General features: G+C 34.7%; 2 protein-coding genes across 4 annotated transcripts; one reads left to right on the top strand and one right to left on the bottom strand.

Moving 5' to 3' along the window:
• Positions 1-639: 639 nt before the first annotated feature.
• On the top strand, positions 640-8659 carry LOC113096513 (hypoxia-inducible factor 1-alpha inhibitor-like). Of its 2 annotated transcripts, XM_026261940.1 has the most exons (9): positions 640-1044; positions 2510-2760; positions 2940-3088; positions 3499-3644; positions 4221-4327; positions 5793-5856; positions 5951-6061; positions 6507-6589; positions 8298-8659. In XM_026261940.1, the coding sequence occupies exons 1-8, from the start codon at positions 856-858 to the stop codon at positions 6561-6563; spliced, it is 1074 nt and encodes a 357-aa protein (XP_026117725.1). In that variant the 5' UTR covers positions 640-855; the 3' UTR covers positions 6564-6589; positions 8298-8659. The 2 variants fall into 2 exon arrangements, with proteins under 2 accessions (XP_026117725.1, XP_026117724.1); XM_026261939.1 differs by lacking the exon at positions 8298-8659 and having other exon boundaries at positions 641-1044; positions 6507-8040.
• Positions 8660-8715: 56 nt separating this feature from the next.
• LOC113096514 (CUE domain-containing protein 2-like) lies at positions 8716-11844 on the bottom strand. Of its 2 annotated transcripts, XM_026261941.1 has the most exons (9): positions 11678-11844; positions 10991-11065; positions 10755-10898; positions 10557-10618; positions 10325-10449; positions 10066-10236; positions 9510-9574; positions 9365-9425; positions 8716-9280 (listed from the first exon to the last, which is right to left on the bottom strand). In XM_026261941.1, exons 2-9 carry the CDS (start codon positions 11062-11064, stop codon positions 9134-9136), a joined length of 849 nt encoding a protein of 282 aa, XP_026117726.1. In that variant the 5' UTR covers position 11065; positions 11678-11844; the 3' UTR covers positions 8716-9133. The 2 variants fall into 2 exon arrangements, with proteins under 2 accessions (XP_026117726.1, XP_026117727.1); XM_026261942.1 differs by lacking the exon at positions 11678-11844 and having other exon boundaries at positions 10991-11669.
• Between the last annotated feature and the right edge of the window lie 6055 nt (positions 11845-17899).

The raw sequence follows: 17899 nt of genomic DNA, 5'->3' as shown, positions 1-17899 counted from the left end.
TATTATACCGGACTACAGAACTACCGGAGGAAAACAGTGGATTTTTGCAAGTATGATAGGTGAGTAATTACTCCTGAAGTGTAACAAACCCGCATAGACAAGCTTCATAGCTCGCAGAATCTGATAAGTGTGTGTGTGTGTGTCACCACTGATGCTTGGTTAATGTTAACATTTCCTTAGTGAGAAAGATTGTTTTCTCCACGTTTAATTTGCAGATCCATTTATGATCTGCAGGTGAGCCTCCAGTGACTTTTTAAAAAGTGAAAGTGACATTTTTAAATTGATCGGAGGTATAAGCGCTCACTCCACAGACCCGGTAGGAGAAATGATCAGGGAAACTGAGGCTTGGTAAACTTTCATGTGTTCATAGGGATCGATTCCGCCTACAACCTCTTTTTTTTTTTTAAGTAGCGTTGTTTGGCTTCATTATTAAGTTTGTCCGTATAGGTATAGGCAACTTTTTTTGTCACGTTCTATAACTTTTTCTGGAGACTGGCTAATATCTTATTACAAACCTGCTTTGCGATGCCTCTAAAATGGCCGCCGTTACCCACAATGCACCATTCCATGACGTCTACGCCCGAGCTCTATAAAGAACAGCGTCCAACGGTTTAAAGACTTGTATTTTGAAGGGAAAAAAAAACACTTCCGGTGGGTGTTAAGAAAGCTTCGAGGGTTTGTCTGTTTTCATCATGCTGCTTGTATGACTGCGAGGGTTGCTCCGTTCGGGTGATCGCTGTTTGCGTTTCGCGGTTCTCGCGCTCGCTGCTCCTCTCTCTGCTTAACGGCTGTGCCGTACACCCTCGTGCGACTTTACTGTGAAGTAACAGCAATCCTCTGGCGCACTTAGAGGACATGGCAGCCGCGACTGTGGCTGAGGCGGACCCAGCAGAGACCGATGGAGCTGCCGCCGCCGCCGCCTTCACAGATCTTCGCGACACAGGCTGTAATGAGTCGCAGCTTCGACAGTATACTTTTCCAACACGACAGATACCGCGACTATCCCATACAGATCCGCGTGCCGAGGTCCTCATCAATAACGAGGTAACATTAACATGTTTGCAAATTTATTCTGCATCTTTTTCGAGTGCGACAGATGACTGGAGATTCGTTTGGATGGGTGCAAGGTGCTCTAAAATGAAATGCTGATTTAACCAAACTCAAACAGCAGGCTATTAAACACATTTGTCTAATAGGACAAAACACAGATCGTGCTGGGATTATTGCTGCAACTTCTTAATGTTTTTGACAGAGATCCTTTAAGTAACTTAGGTCAGATCCCAATAAGCAGACAAATTTGATCAGTTATAAATAAGTTTATCCCTTAGTTACAACATAGTTCGGTTTGAAACTGCCATTTTAAGTTATGTTTTAAATGTAGATTAGTAAATTAGTAAACGGTTCGGTATTTATAATTTCTACATAACGTGAAAAGTTCGCGTTAACTTACATTATCTCAGTTAGATATCGTAATTTAGTGCATTTCCTAAAACAATTTGTTAACGTTTTAACTAGATGTTATAATATATATTGCATTTATTTATATTATTTAATGATAGATCAGACGTATACACATTTTATAGTGTTTTTACACGGCCTAGGGAGGGAGTGGTTTCCGAACCAAACAGAAAGGAAAAGTATTAAAACAAAGTAGAAAAATATCTTATCTTATAAATTTAAAGTATAATCAAAGTCTTAATCTGTACACAGAAACTACTGTGGTAGTGGGCTGTAATGAGATCAGTCGAAGCACGTTGTTCATGTTGTGTTGATTGCTGTCTCCTGTAAACAGTGACAGTGAACAATTTTAGCTGTTTACGAGAGCAATCGTTAGAATTCTTTTAGAATGAATGATTTTTTTAAAAGAATGTTTTATATATATATATATATATATATATATATATATATATATATATATGAACACGAGATCAGGATCATTCCTGAATCATAGTTCAATACTAAGTTGTTTAATAATTTTTATTTAATACCATGTATATATTAGTAATTTACATTTAAAAGTCTTTGGCGTTGCATGGTGGTTTGTTCCTGTAAGTTAGCGGTCGTCTGGTGTAGCTGCAGCGGAGCGCGAGAGCGTGGATTGTTCAATGCGCGTGCTGGAACAGTCTACGTTCTTCTGGTCACGTAGCACTTGCCACTTTTTTTATGCTGCTGCATCAGGATAATTCTGTCAAATAAACGGCGAGCCTTGGAGGGGTCACTGTGGCTGCACGACTCGGAGCGTATTTTTTGCAGTTCGGTTTAATGTAGTATTTAAGATGTTGTATAAATATTTGCGTTTGAATGCAACCATGAGTGTGATAGTGTGTTTGGGTCTGCAGGAAACATGCAGCAAAGTTAAAGGTGATTGCGCTTACAGAATGATGAACAGAAACTAAGAATGACTCACCAAAAATAGCATTCATATATATTACATATCTGTTGTTTTTAAAACCATTATGTCTGACTGATTAATCTTCTAAGTAAATTAATTTTTCTTTTTCTTTTGTAGGAGCCTGTTGTATTAACAGACACCAATTTAGTATATCCAGCTCTAAAATGGGACATACCCTACTTGCAAGAGAACATTGGAAATGGGGACTTCTCTGTTTACATAGCAGAAAATCACAAATTCTTGTATTATGACGAGAAGAAAATGGCAAACTTTCAGGACTTTGTACCCAAATCTCGTCGAATAGAGATGAAATTTTCTGAGTTTGTGGACAAGATGCATCAAACAGAGAAACAAGGTGGAAAAGAAAGGTGAATTTTTTTATTTTTTAAAGTGAAGGCACATTGATTTGTAACTATGTTTGCCATAAAAACAAAGACGGTTGCTCTGTCTTTTTTCAAAAATTCTGATAGGTAGAACTGCATTTTGAAGTTAGATTAAATTTGTGACATTTTTAATATGTGAAATGAAATTGCTGTGTAATTTGTAGAGTGTACTTGCAACAAACTCTGAATGATACAGTCGGCCGAAAAATAGTGGTGGATTTCCTTGGATTCAATTGGAACTGGATTAACAAACAGCAAGCTAAACGAAACTGGGGACCGCTGACCTCAAATTTGCTGCTCATAGGCATGGAAGGTATACAGTTTCAGTGCAACTTATTCTCTATATCATTTATTGGCATGATTAGTTAAAATATAATGATTGGCTTTTCCTCTTGAAAACTGTCAAACAAATCCCTTTTCTTTTTTTTTTTGACTATCCCGGTTTTAATGTCAGTAGAAAGCTCTTTTATGAAGTTAATTCACTTATTCAGCAACATTGTAGAATTTAGAATTTTTATTGTTAATTATAAAAATCTTGTGGTGTTTATTTATTTCCTTGGTTTTTGTGTTTGTTATTTGTATTTTTGAAATTAAGTTTTTGCCTTGGAAAAAAGCCCACAGATGCTGACATGACATTAAATAAAATGATACATCTACTACTACTTGAAAATTGTCTACATTTAATTTGGTGCAGTAACCATCTAATTTTTTGTGTCCCACCAGGCAATGTGACACCAGCACACTATGATGAGCAGCAGAATTTCTTTGCACAAATCAAAGGACATAAGAGATGCATCCTCTTTCCTCCAGACCAGTTTGACTGCCTCTATCCTTACCCAGTTCATCACCCATGTGACCGACAGAGTCAGGTAGTGTATGTTTGATAAAACTCTAGACCAGCAGTTCTCAATTTTTGGTATGTGTGATTACCCCAGAAGTTTAGTCTGCTCTAATTTTTTTTTTTTTTTTTTGCTGTATTATGTTTAGTAATCTATTGCATAGCCTACTTTGTACTTCAGCAATACAGCATGCAAACTAATGTTCAAGTTAACAATATTGACAAAAAAAGCTAAATATTATATTCATCAGTTTGTCACATGACTTTTTCCACTCCTCTACAATGAGTGGGCTGATTTGAGAGCAGTGAATGCAAAAACATTAAACAAACAGAGATGCCAGAAAATATGCTGATAATTGTGTTTGATTTATACTAGGTCCCAGAAAGCATTTTTTACAGATCTCAAATTAGCAATAACACTTCACAAATATTAATCTGCAGTTCTTCTCTCTATGTTGCTGGGATACCCAAATGGCCTCTAGACCGAATGTTGTACAAATGTTGTTTTTGGTATGAAAGGTTTGAGAACCATTGGCTGAAAAACTTTTTTCATACTCTTTAAGACTAACAATAAGATTTTTTTATTTTATTTTGTTTGCATTCATAGGTCGATTTTGAAAATCCAGATTATGACAAGTTTCCTAATTTCACAAATGCTGTTGGATATGAGGCTGTTGTGGGACCAGGTGATGTCTTATACATCCCAATGTACTGGTAAGATTGCTTTCAAATACATGGAAAAGATTGGTCACAGTGATTACTTTAAGATGAAATGTGTAATTTTGCCAGTCTGGCTCAACCAAATGTGGAGTTTGATAAGGAATTATCTGTTTGACCAACTAAAGGCAAACAGGATGAGTGCTTGGGAAAAGCTGTTAGGAATATTCAGCAGGCCTCTGGCTCTCTTCCTCCATGGGCTGCTGACTTAGTTTCAAGCCTGTGAGAGTGACTCAGCCATGACGGCTTGGTCTTCCAACTCCTTGCTCCCCCTAGTCACTGGAGGGCAAAATGATGCCAACCAGCTGTGTAATTCTACAGTCCATCCTTTTTCCTCATGGCTGCCTGAGTGTGAACACCTTTCATCTTCTTTTAACCTAGTGTTACAGAAGGGCCTCCGTTTGAATTAGAGAGTGAACACCAGAATGTTGTACTGTTTTTCAAATGTTCTCAGACTTTCCTTGTGTGTGTATATCTGAACTCTACTCTGACACATGGACAAAGAGTGGTGCACGGGGCATCATGCTGCATATGTACTTAAAATCAGGCAAACGTTTCAAAAGTGAAGCTTGTTGCTATGTAATGGTTTAAGTCTCTCAAAAACTTTCCTAGCAGGTTTTCATTAGCTGTGTAAGAGTGCAGTTTATATGTGTAAAGTGCACACTTTGTTAAGAGAACCATCACAGTTTGGCAGGTGTGGAAGGAATGTCCGGTGTGGGATTTGAATGGTTTTTCAGTTTGACTTTCCTGCAGGCATGCTGCTCTTATCTAAATAGTCTTAAACATAAATAGCAAAGGAATGTTATTGTATGTAAAAAAAAAAAAAAAAAAAAAAACTATTCATTTTAGAATAGTTTTAGAATATTTAGTTCTAAATGCATTTTTATATGATTAAGGAATGATAAAGCAATCCAAAAATGGGTGAACATATTTAAAAGTCAATTATTTAAATTCAGAAAATATATTGTTGTCCCCTACTGTTTAAAGGTTTGGCTCAGTAAGATTTAAAAAATGTTTTCGAGGGAGGTTTATGCTCTCTTAGGTTGCATTCATTTGATTATGAATTACAGTTAAGAACAGAAATTCTATGAAATAACTATTCAAAATAGTTTTTTTGTCTGTTTTTATTTTTATATCATTTAAAATGTAATTGAATCCTGTTATGGCAAAGCTGAATTTTCAGCACCTTTACACCAGAAATCCTGCAGAAATCATTCTAATATGCTGATTTGGTGCTCAAGAAACATTTTCTTTTCTTTTCTTTTTTTTCAGGATTCTTTGATGAATAAAGAGTTCAAAATAACATAATTATTAGATATAGATTTATGCGTTTTTATAATTAAGCATTCTTGCTGAATATGTTTTTATTATATCTTAATGACCCCAAAAGTTTTGCATAATACTGTATTGGTTTATGAAATTATCTTAAATGATAAATGTAGGCATTTTTCATTTGATATAGGTGGCATCACATTGAGTCCCTGTTGAATGGAGGAGTGACCCTCACAGTAAACTTCTGGTACAAGGTATGCTTTTGCAGCACCATCTCATCCACTGTCTTATTTGTAAACATGATATATCTTAGCACCAATCAACCAATATTGTACAAAATATTTCCAGGGGGCACCCACTCCAAAGAGGATAGAGTACCCTTTGAAAGCTCATCAGAAGGTGGCCATAATGAGGAACATAGAGAAGATGTTGGGAGAGGCCTTGAGGGACCCGCATGAGGTACAGAGAAGTAGAACAGTCAATCAAAGCCTTTTCCGTTTTTAGGTCCTCAGATATGAATAATGCATTAAGGAATTCCCTGTGTATTTTGACCTTGACAATAACCCAATTACACGTATATTTGTGGCTAACCTGCTTTAAACCTGAATATAATTGTGCACGCCTACATTTGACTGTGACTAGAGCAAAAATGAATAACCTTTTTCTTCCACTACTTTAATTGTTAAATGTATGTTTGTTCAAAGACGGGGAATTCGCCTTTCTACAAATTAAATGAGAGCACGAATTCTTAAACTTTTAAGGTCATGCCTGGCAGCTGTTGTTTTTTAATCATTAAATATAGTTTTATGAAAAAAAGGCACAAAAAACATACTGCGTGTCATTTTGCTTCTCATATTCTAATGAGGTATTCAAGATTATTTTTTTAAATCCCTGTTTTCAACAGGTTGGTCCGTTGCTGAACATGATGATCAAGGGCAGATATGATCATGGACTGAGTTAAAGGCCACTCTTTAGTGTGCTGCTAAGGTCTGTTTATATGTGTGTGTGGATATGAGTATATGCTTGTGTGTACATTCAGGCTGTTGAAAGAGGCTGTTGCCAGTGCATGGCAGTATTTTGGAAGTATAAAGACTCCTGCCTTTTGTCTGCTTTCATTTACTGGACCCATTATAGCTAGTTCTGTGTTGGTGTTAAGAGGGAAAACCACTGGTGAGGAATCTTGAGTGGATCTCTCCTGAACAAGTCCTTAAATTCGTATGTGTGCAGCATTACATGCTAAAAAATAGACGAATGCATTAGCAGAGACTGTAAAGCACTTTTGCACCACCCAGAGCGCCTGTTGTCAGGTTTTGTCCCATGTTGGGACAAAGAAGGTGCCATATGTCACGATTTAACTCCTGTGGTTCAGAGTCCGTGCAGTGAAACTGGCAGAGTGCCTCGAGCATATCCACAGAGGAGGATGATTTACAACTTGAACCCTACCATCAGCTCATTGACGGTTTTAAACTGTTGATACATTTTATGATGTTTTTTTTTTTTTTGTGAGTTTGCTTTTGAATTTGATCTCATGGCTTAACCTTGTTTCTGTTATGATAGAGGTAATGCAGAATACAACGGTCAGCCACAATATGTTTTTACAACAAAGGATTTCTTATCCTTTGGTAGCTGACTCGCTGAATTAAAATGTTGAATTTTTTTTTTTTTAGGTAAGTGTACTATAAGGCAATTGTTTTAGTTTCTGTGGTACCATTTCTGTATGGATTGTAACTTAGAATGAACTACACCTGCCAAGTGTTAGCTGTCACCATGAATTGAAAGGAAATAAAAGATTTGGAATGATTTGGTCTAGATTTAAGTCTTTGAAAATGCAGTTCAACTCTTTGGTTTTATCCTGTTAATTTCTTTTTTGTTGTTAAAATTTGTGCTTTTAAGATACAATTTCCACTTTTGTTCAGAGAAGAAAGCAAACAACACAAATGGCCACTTTAATTCTTTAATGAATATACAGTGTTTCAAAGTTTTCTTCATTACATACACATATTGGTATTTCATGGATGTGTATTAGCTGACTTTATATTTTGCCAAATTGTCAAACAGTGTACCATCAATGATAGTAGTCATCTTATATAAATTGCCTGTCATTAAGAACACACAATATGAAATTAATTCTAACTCTTGTTATAGGCATTCTTACAAAGATTACATAGGAATATAACATTTGGACAAGATTATTTGTTTAAGTGTTTGGCCTTTCACAGACATGTCTTTTAAAATAATTAACAAGTGTTCTAATATTGTTTGACGTGCTTTAGAGTGTGATCCAAGTAGTGTAAAAATAGAAGAGAACCGAACCTGTTACTTCAGACTATCTGCATGATCTTTAGATTTCTGTAGTTCTCCGTACTGATTTCTGAGTGGCTTAAAGTGGTTTTGTCTGTTCAAGTTTTTAAATTAAAACATGTTGTTTTTTTTTCTCACCTTTGTGTCTTTCAGATGTGTATATTCCTCCACACTAAAATTAATTTATTCTTTAAACACAACCTCATTATTCTCTTTAGTATACTTTAAAGGTAGAAAAATCAGTTTCAAAACCGCTTTTAGTTTAAAATCATTTAAAGTAGACAAATGAGGAATGACAACTTTCGTAAAACAATTATTTACTAGTTATTCTCAAAAACACCAGTACTTGAAAAATAACGCTAATATTTATTTGAATCTAATCACTGCACTTCAGTTTCAGGGTCATGGTGGTGGTGGGTGGAGGTGACCGCTAATGTTGACAGCGGATACAGCGATTCAGTGGCAAAGACAACATGGAGTACATCAAGCACAAACAAATCTTAAATACTGGTGTAATGTGGATATGACAATACAATTGTTAATAGTGAACACAAAGCACGTCCATTTCTAAATCTATGCATAGCAACTGCACAATAAATATAGAAGAAAAAAAAAAGTAACTAGAAAATATGCAGATGAAGCTTTGGTCTATCCAAAGCTTGTCCAGTGTATATGTGGAGCTGAATCCCGAATTAACAGGCAGACATTGTTAGTGAACTACATCTCAAATCAACTGTCACACAGACCCTGCTATTCTATAGTCTCTGTACGAACATTTATGGAGTCTTTTTATTTCTGTATATGAAAATAAACACATAATGCAAACACTGTTGTTCAACCGTTTCCTGCCACCGAAAATAATCATAACTGGTTGATTTTATAACAAAACAACCACTTTGCAGAACATGTCAATGACTTTCAGTAAAATTATGTATGTCATATGTAAACACCATGTTTTTAGGTATAGCTTAAGGCTTTAGTAAAAAGTAGTTAAAAAAAATAGAGTAAGATAAGGACTCACTGGGAGATTACACAGATCAAGTCAATTCAAACATCTAAACTCCCAAGAACCAAAACCTCCAGCACCATCTATGTAAATGGACACACATTTGGACCAAGATACATTTAAATAAAAACTAAAACATCTGTTTCCAGTCACAGATAACCAGACACAAATATCAAAAACACGGAGGGCTGACTCTGAATGGTCCATCAGCAAAATGCCTTTTATCAATGAAAGCGATATTTGCGTGCTGGTTTGAGACTAACGTAAGTCTTCTTCATGTCATCCGGTTCTTCTTTCTTGACTAGATGGTAACGCTCTCCCTTTGTGGTGACCACCTGACTGCCGTGATAGCGCACCAGTTTCTTAGGAGCCTGCAGATGACCATATAGGAAGTGAAAAGAATTAATATCTACATAATTCATCAATATTATATAATGTTATCACTGAAAACATACTTCTTTAGGAGTGACTGGTCTGTGCACTATCTTGTCTTCTTCACTATCAACCAGCATGTACCTGCGGGTCCAAACATTTGATTAAGCTTTTTTTCAGCTGGCAGTGATATCCAATATAAAAAGTGAGATCAAGGTAACAACTCACTTTTCTAAAATGCTTGCTTTAAGTTTCTGATCAACTTCAGCAGAAACCGTCTTCCCTTGGTTTGCCTGAAAATATACAACTTTAAGGCATCAGTGTTATTTTAGTATTATCTATATACTATTATAGTATACGTTCATATTTATATAATAAAATTTTTATTGTAATTTTTGTTAAAGTCAGAGTACTTTTGTGCTTGTTTAATTTTTTTTTTAAACTTTTTTCTTTTTAGCTTCGATTTATTTTTGTTATTTTAATACTTAAACTTTTTCTTTTAACAAATATATGACTAAACATTTAATTTTCTTAAAATTTAAAACGAAGTTTTTCGAATATTTATGTTATTTTAGCCTCATTTCAATTAACAAAAAATATTTTTTAACAGTTTTATTTATCATCACTGAACTGATTTGCAACAAAATATCCCTATAATACCTTTCAAATATATAAAAAACATTAATCTTGAATAATAGTTAAGAGGCAAAAAAAAAAACATTTATAGATCATTTTATCTATAAAATTATCTATTAAAGTTTTATGATGTACAAATTGAACTTACATCGAGAGACATTGAGCACTTAAGCTGGACATCTCCCTCAATAATGAGACGAACAGCTTCCTCCATGTCTCCTTTAGCAATCGACAATGCACTTCTGGCCTCAGTCACACTGCATTTAGGAAACATTTCAAGAAGATGTTGCTCCTGTTGGTCCCACGATGATTCAGTAACCTGAAAACATATTTCCAAACACTTATTCACTTGGCAACCAGCTGGCCAGCATCTTGTACATTGTGAATGTGCTTGAAAGGCCCATTACCTTAGCTGTGGCTCCCTCTGCCTGTACTGTGAAGTTGTGTGTCTTTTCTCTTGAACCTCCATGGATTAAAGAAGAGCTTTCTGAGAGGGGAAATTTACTTTCCTCTATTTTCATCTCTCCAGATTCTTTAACAGACAAGAATCATATTTCTTTCTTTTTTTTTTTTTTTTTTCAAAACAAATGCACCTAATACAATATAATAAAAAATGCAATGTTATGAAAGGAAAATGACCTGTATCTCGGGCTGAGGCCAACTTTGATGCCAGATTAAACATCATCTCACAGACTTTGACACTATAAGAAAAAAAAGTATAACAGTCAAAAATGCATGAAAATATGATACAATTTTAATACAAATTGAAAATAAAAAAATAAAACAAATTGTAAATCTCAGTAGGAGAAAACTGGAGAGACATCAGCCCACAGTTACCTGTCAATATCTGAGAAACCAGGAATGTAGGCCTCCAACATTTCAACAAACACCTCTACATCAAAGTTCTCCTCCACACTTTCTTGAAATCCCAAATCTTCTAGCACCCCAGTGATGTAGGACAAAATCACATCATCTAGCGTACTAATCAAAATAAAAATAAAAAAGGTCAACGATATATTTTCATGATTGAGGAGAATTTTAAATATTAAAGGTATGAAGTGACACGCCTTCACCTCAGATCCGCGTGAGGAATATATGAAGAAATGAAGTCGTGCAGCGCGTGGTGGATTATTTTTTGAAGATCCATCCTTCATGTAACGTTAGTCGGATTATAAAGGTGAAGCGATAACAAAGAAGAAATTACAATTTATCAGAGAACAAATACGAGAAGCTTTAATGCAGGTATGTTTCAGAAAACAAACACGATGCTAAATAACTGGCAGAATGCTGGAGATTGTGCTCAACATCAACTGACATCAAAGTGAAGGTTAAGAGTCTGTATCATTTGGTGCTCAAAAGTTAAACAAGTTACAAAAAGTTGAGACAAACGCATTTTTTATGCAAGGCCTAAATAGTCCAAAAACTGATTTTTGTTTTGCGTGCTTCGACGTGGATACGCGATTCAGTGCACCTCTTTAAATTAACGTTCCCAAATAATTTTATTACATTTGTTGGAAAACGTTTGCAAAACGGCAACGCTTGCACGCAATCTCTACACATTATTACGGCGTTTAATCATACGATGGTACAATCAATCTTATAGTTAACATTTTATAAACACGGTGGACAAATGATAAACATTTGATTCATGTCATTTGATTCCGATGTCATGGTTTGTTTATCTGTGCCCAGTTGGTAGCCGATGGCTAACTAGCATAGACCTATAACATGCAAAAAAGGCCTTTAGATGTTCATCTCACCTTTGGATCAAACCACACGGCTAAAAGAATGAAAATATAACAAAACTCAGCTCGTAAAAATGTATAACTTGTGTTGGCAAGCTGGCAATAAATCGTAAAATGTTTAGCTAATTCACTAGCCCTGCGCGCGGTCGCCGAAGTTCAAAACATTTGACGTCACGTCCATGTAATGTCACGTCCGTAATGTAAACACACCCGCGTGTCACTGTTTAGATTGCATTTATAGAGTTACAAAGGCATTTTATTCTCTTTATTCACTGTTCTGCTGTATGATACAGTTTATTAATCATTCAGTGTCATAGTACAGATTTACGCTTGGAGTTCAAATGTGACCCTACCTGTTTTGTTCTGCAATAATTGACTGATTTATTATGATTACTGTGATTCCAACATTTTTGTTGTGATATATTTTAATGGAACATTTCTTTTGTCATCATCTCATTCACAAATAAAGGCCAAGGTAAGTCACCCGTAACCAACACGTTTTACTCAACAAGTAGAGACTGAACAATGTTTTGTATAAAGATACTGAGGAATTTTAGGTTTAAGTGTCAGATAAAAATGCAATTTGTGATAGTTTTATTTCTACAGTACATTTGTCACTACATTTGTCACAATAATAAATTAAAATCAGACTACATTAATAAAAATGTAAATAAAATATATGATGGCTATTTTATGTATAATAATAATAATAACAATAATAATAATAAATAATAATAATAATAATATAATAATAATAATATAATAATAATAAACCAAATATGTTATATAACTAATAATATAAAAAAAATATTTTATATAAACTAATACATTTAATAAACTTGCATTAGAAATATTTTTATTTACAGATACATACACACTTGTTTTTTTTTGCTAGCATAACTACTACTATAATAATAGTATTGTTATTGTCCTCATCATTATTGTCATTTACATTTTTTTGGTTGTACATGGGAAATAATTTTTCTCTGTTTTGAGCTCTTTTAGGTCAAAATGCTATGGGTCTCTCACTTGAGAATGAATAGCTATAATGTGAATTGAGAAATGTATGCAAATAATACAATGAATTAGCTACTTTACCTGTGAAACTCTTGTTTTCTGTCAAATATGATCAAGCAAAGAATGTCACTTATTGGTAGACCCGATACTGATTAAGAATATCAACAAATAAATACAAATAAATCCGTTATTGATCCGTCTCTAATACCAAGTACTGTCTGTGGAGTTTTACTGATCTTTTATAAGACCCTTCCGCACATACATCAGCATCTGTTAGCGGACATACAATATAAGGGGCAAATAGAGCTCCAGTTTTATTACACTAGTGTATGTTGTCACGCCTACTGATTACAAATTGGTTTCATAGATGTTTAGCGTTGCGTAATTAATGCTTTATCGAGTGTGTGTTTTATTCAGCTGCACTGTGTCATTATTAGTACAGGAAATACAGTACATGAGGCTGATAATGAGTCTAGGAGAAGACGTCTCATCTTGGTTGTACTCTATTTAACCCTCTCGGTTCAGTGACATGTAGAATTGTCTTACAAACTGAGTGCATGAATGAAACCCATCCCTATTCCTTATATGTACACAGGCAGTATATAATAAGAATTTAGCAATGTATATATTGATTTTGACTTAATTCCGGACTTGTTAATTAAGCTGATGACAAAAACAAAGCCTAATCATATGGATAGTAGATGCTAGCTTTTAATGTGCATCAGATAATATGCATTCTTAATTATAAATGCATATGACTTATTCATAGGAAAAAAAGGCTGTAGGGTAAGATCATGATGTAAGTTACATGGTTCTAGAGGTGAATTAAAGCAGTACATTTGTGTTTTTACTGCGTGAAGGGAAGTAAATAAAGAGGTTAATAATCACTTTAAATTAGAGAAACATTTCATGAAACAGTAAAAAGTACTATTGTGCTCTATTGTTACATAAGCTATAGAAAAATATCACGATGCTTTCATTTTAGTTTGTGGCATAAATTGTAATATAGATTTGGAGATATTGAAAATGTTTGGTGAGATTCACGGTGTGAACACTAGGTGGCTGCATTGAGTCATGATGCACTTTTGCATCGTTACCCTTGACTTTAACAGAAACACAGAAGCTGTTCATAGATCGGAAAATCAAAAAATAGTTTTCTCAACAGTATCGCATTTAGTTTTTATGGGGTTTGCAGCAAAATGTTTATTTTCTAGTTTCTGCATGTTTGTTTTGTATTGCATCTAGAAATAGACTTTAGCTGATTTTCCTACAGAAACATCTTTTAATAATTAATTTAATATAATATTGCTTATTTATTAAATTAATTGATATAATTTATTTAGCATTATATATATATATATATATATATATATATATATATATATATATATATATATATATATATATATATATTTCCTGTTAATGTAAAAATGCTGTTTTAATTATGGATCTAGAAAATTATTTAATTTTGTAAAAGACAAAACATTAGATTGTACTAGTTTATTTTTTAAACATTTATACTGGTACTGGAGGGAGGCACTGTTATAGTTGGCCTAGTCTTGATTTGCATTCTTTCATTTTACTGGCACTAGAGAACTATTTTCCAGTTGAAGGCACGGTGTGTCCCATCTGCCAGTGTGCCAGAACCCTTGAGCTCAAGGTGGGTCACAGAGACCCTGTACTGAACCTGCAGGGACCACTGTGTCATGAAGCACATCCCATAACATAGCTTTAACATACTGTATGAAGCGCAATGCATTTACATATGTTCAAATGTTCTGGATGTTTGTAAAACACACCCGGTTGTTGCTCTGTGCGCTCAGAAACCAGATGAGAAATCAAGAACTCACAGCTGTATTGTGAAAATCTGTGTTATGCATTTAGTATCGAAATTTTAATTTAGGTTTCCCTCTAAAAATAGTTTTTACTCTGTTTTAAAAAGATTAATTTGGTAGTTTGTATTATATTATTATTATATCAGGATAAATATATTTTAGCTTGTCTTTCTAAAAATACACAGATCACTTTTAGTTTTTATATGTTTTATAATTGTATTATCTCATTTGTATGTTATAAATGAATAACTACATCTAAAACATTTTGCATTTAAAATATTAAAGGCCAATTAAAAGGTTTTCACTCATAGTTAATGGTATGCTCAATCATGTCGTTCAGCAATGGAAGGCCAGGATACACAATGTGCATATTTTGTTAAAAGAGAGAGATTTCCATTTGATCAGACACAATGGAGGAAGACTTGATCTCCGCTTTGCAATTTCCTCTCCTTCGTTAGAGGAGCCAAACAAAGTACGAATAAATTTACTGCCAAATTAATTACCTTTCCCCAACTTTAGACAATAATACCAGAAGCTGTCTATCGGAACACATCTCTAATTATTTTATTAATATTTGATTCACAGTTCAGGCACAGCGATTTCACATTTTTTATTAACTTTATTATACTTTGAAGTTAATGTGTATTATTATATATTAGACGATCTGAATTGAATTACCCAAGTGCCAAAATCAAATCAACAGATTTTTGTTTTCATCTCACAGATATGTTAAAAATGTAACACCTCTATTGTGCTTTTGAAGCCACCGAGTTTTATTAATGAGCTTTTTCAAGCTTTCATAATTTGCCTCCTAAACCACAAATGGTGAAAGAAATGAATAGAATTTAATCACACAGTCATAGTGCATGAAACTGTTTTCCATCAACGCTTAAATGGGAGGGAAAAAATCTGATTCAGTTTTTTTTTAAGAATATGTATACACACACACACACACACACACACACACACGTACAGTACAATACACATGCAGTTTATTGTTAAGTTTTAAAAGCAGTTTTTCCATATATATATATATATATATATATATATATATATATATATATATATATATATATATATATATATATATATATATGTACTATTTTATGTTATGTTTATGTTTTTATGTTTATTATTATCGTTTATAAATTAGTATTATTGTGCATTCAAACTTGTGTTTTGCCGGGGGATGATCTCTGACACTTATCTTTATGAAAGACTAGTAGCAGGAAACTCAATGTCAAACAGTAGCATGCATTCTGCAGGCATGACAAACATTATTTAGACCCGCTTCTGTGGCCAGGGTATCAGGCTTGGGGGTCTGGAGCTGTATCAAGCCATCAGAGCTGGCTTATCCGGACTCCTGCAAGGCAATGCTTGCCTTCCCGTCTGGCTCCTGCTTAGATCCTGTCTCAAGGAAATGGGCACCAGACTGGCCACTGCTCCCTAAGACCCGCTGTGAACAAGAAGTGTAATGCGGTTTTGTGCAGTGGATCTTGTCCTACTCTAATGTAGATGAGTTTAAATGCTTGAATAGACCACTTGACTCATGGTAAATGAGCATGTCTGAATTTGTTGATTCTGAAATTATATTTATTAGTTAAGCCACTACCATAGCTTGTGCAAAGCAGCATATTTTCTTCTTTATTAAGTAGCTTCCCATTTATCACAAAGGTCTTCTTGTCCTACAGTGAAGTCGTCTCTTCTCTTCTGAAAATCTCCTCTGGAATCGAGTGTACAGTGTATATGCATGCTACAGCATCTATATATGATAGATCTTATAGCTTATAATGTATGAAGTGCTTCATATCAAATGAAGACCTTGTTTCTGGCTCATACTTTTTATCAAGCCCGTTTGTGATATGACCCCAGCACTTAACTGGTTAAAATGTGTCCGCAATCCATCTTCAGGACCCCCTGCATATTAACATTGATCTGTTGGAAATAAAGAACAGACGTGTGTTATGGTTTACAGTGGGAAAATGTTTCTTTTCATGATAGATCTGGAGAGCAACATTTCTGACAAATGGCCTTTCTAATGCATTTTGTTTCCCTTCGATATTGAGGCTCTTCGCTGGATCGTGGATCAATTGAAGCAAACGCTCTTTGTGGAAGAATTTAAAGCGATAGTTCAGCCCAAAGCGAAAATTCTATCAGTATTCACTCACCTCATGTAGTTCCAAACCTGTATGACTTTAAATTTATGTAAAACAGAAAAGGAGTCATTTGGAAGAATGTTCAAGCTTCTCTTTTCCATATAATGAAAGTGAGTGGTGACTATGGTTTTGCCGGGGGAAAAAAATACCATCATCTTTTGTTTTCCATGTAAGAAAGAAAGTCACACAGGTTTGGAATGATAAGAGGGTTCGTGAATGATGACAGAATTTAAATCTTTTGGTGAACTGTCCTTTTAAGATTGCTCTTCAGTGATTTCTTACTTGCCTTTTTGCACAAACTTTGGCAACGGTACTTTGCTTTTTATGTGTTAATACCCCTCTGTGTTTTTGAAAAAGTCTGGAATACTCAATGGTGGGTAGTCCGTATGGGAGGGGGGGTGGTGCGTTTTTACCAGTGAACATACATTTTCAGGACTGTTTCCAGAGCTTTTGGGTGTCTCTCATGTGTGAGACTGCTCAGTGGAGAGTAGACTCCCCTCGGTAGAAACATCTGTTGTAGAAGGGCCTGTCACTTTCCCTTTTGTAGGCTCTGTCTCTTCCTCAGACTGAGACTGTCATCAGGTTTGATCACTTACGTGGCTCAGAGAATAATGTAGCAGAATTGGGCATGCGTTCATGCAGTCGAGTAACTTTGAGCGTACACGGGTTTCCTCCATCACACTCTTGTTTTGAGAGGAGATGTTGTTTTTGTCACCCAAACCAAAAATCTGAAGAGAGATGTCTTTTTTTATTGTTATTTTTTTAGAATTTTTAAATTGTAAGATTTTTGACAAGTTTTAACAATATACTTCATATGTTTATGTGATGAATTCAAGAAGCCAACAAACTTGACTTTAATCCTTCTTTATTTAGGCATTTGTTGTATTTTATGTCATGATTTTTAGGCATTAACATCATAAATAACAGACTTAAATATATGCACAGACAGACAGGCTCGTTCATTCAGCCTTATCTCAAAAGTTTTTCAAAGATGAGATGTGTCTGTATCTAAAATGGCCCGAAGGTGTTGTGTCTCTCAAGACAGACAGGAAATGTTTTGCCACAGTGCCACAAGGCTCTTCACCTCCAGGTGTCTTCAGGTCAACTGCCATTTATCTTGTGTCAGAGATCACCTTGAAGTGATTCTTCATCTTATCTTGACATTAGAGCCGTGTCAAAACATGATGTCTGTGCCACTGGAGGGAATTCCTACTCAACCTTCATCTGCA

The sequence above is a fragment of the Carassius auratus genome, unplaced genomic scaffold, assembly GCF_003368295.1.
Source record: "Carassius auratus strain Wakin unplaced genomic scaffold, ASM336829v1 scaf_tig00215962, whole genome shotgun sequence".
In the NCBI taxonomy this organism is placed as follows: domain Eukaryota; kingdom Metazoa; phylum Chordata; class Actinopteri; order Cypriniformes; family Cyprinidae; genus Carassius; species Carassius auratus.
This window is presented reverse-complemented; position numbering and strand designations above follow the sequence as displayed.

What these genes read in the sequence shown, in the direction of transcription:
- LOC113096513 (XM_026261940.1), top strand. Translation starts at nt 856, where the DNA reads ATGGCAGCCGCGACTGTGGCTGAGGCGGACCCAGCAGAGACCGATGGA. An exon ending in CATGTGACCGACAGAGTCAG is followed by an intron (nt 3,645 to 4,220) that starts GTAGTGTATGTT and finishes TTGCATTCATAG; the next exon opens with GTCGATTTTGAAAATCCAGA. An exon ending in CCTTGAGGGACCCGCATGAG is followed by an intron (nt 6,062 to 6,506) that starts GTACAGAGAAGT and finishes TGTTTTCAACAG; the next exon opens with GTTGGTCCGTTGCTGAACAT.
- LOC113096514 (XM_026261941.1), bottom strand. Translation starts at nt 11,064, where the DNA reads ATGGATCTTCAAAAAATAATCCACCACGCGCTGCACGACTTCATTTCT. An exon ending in ATTCCTCACGCGGATCTGAG is followed by an intron (nt 10,899 to 10,990) that starts GTGAAGGCGTGT and finishes TATTTTGATTAG; the next exon opens with TACGCTAGATGATGTGATTT. An exon ending in GGTTTCTCAGATATTGACAG is followed by an intron (nt 10,619 to 10,754) that starts GTAACTGTGGGC and finishes TTTTTCTTATAG; the next exon opens with TGTCAAAGTCTGTGAGATGA.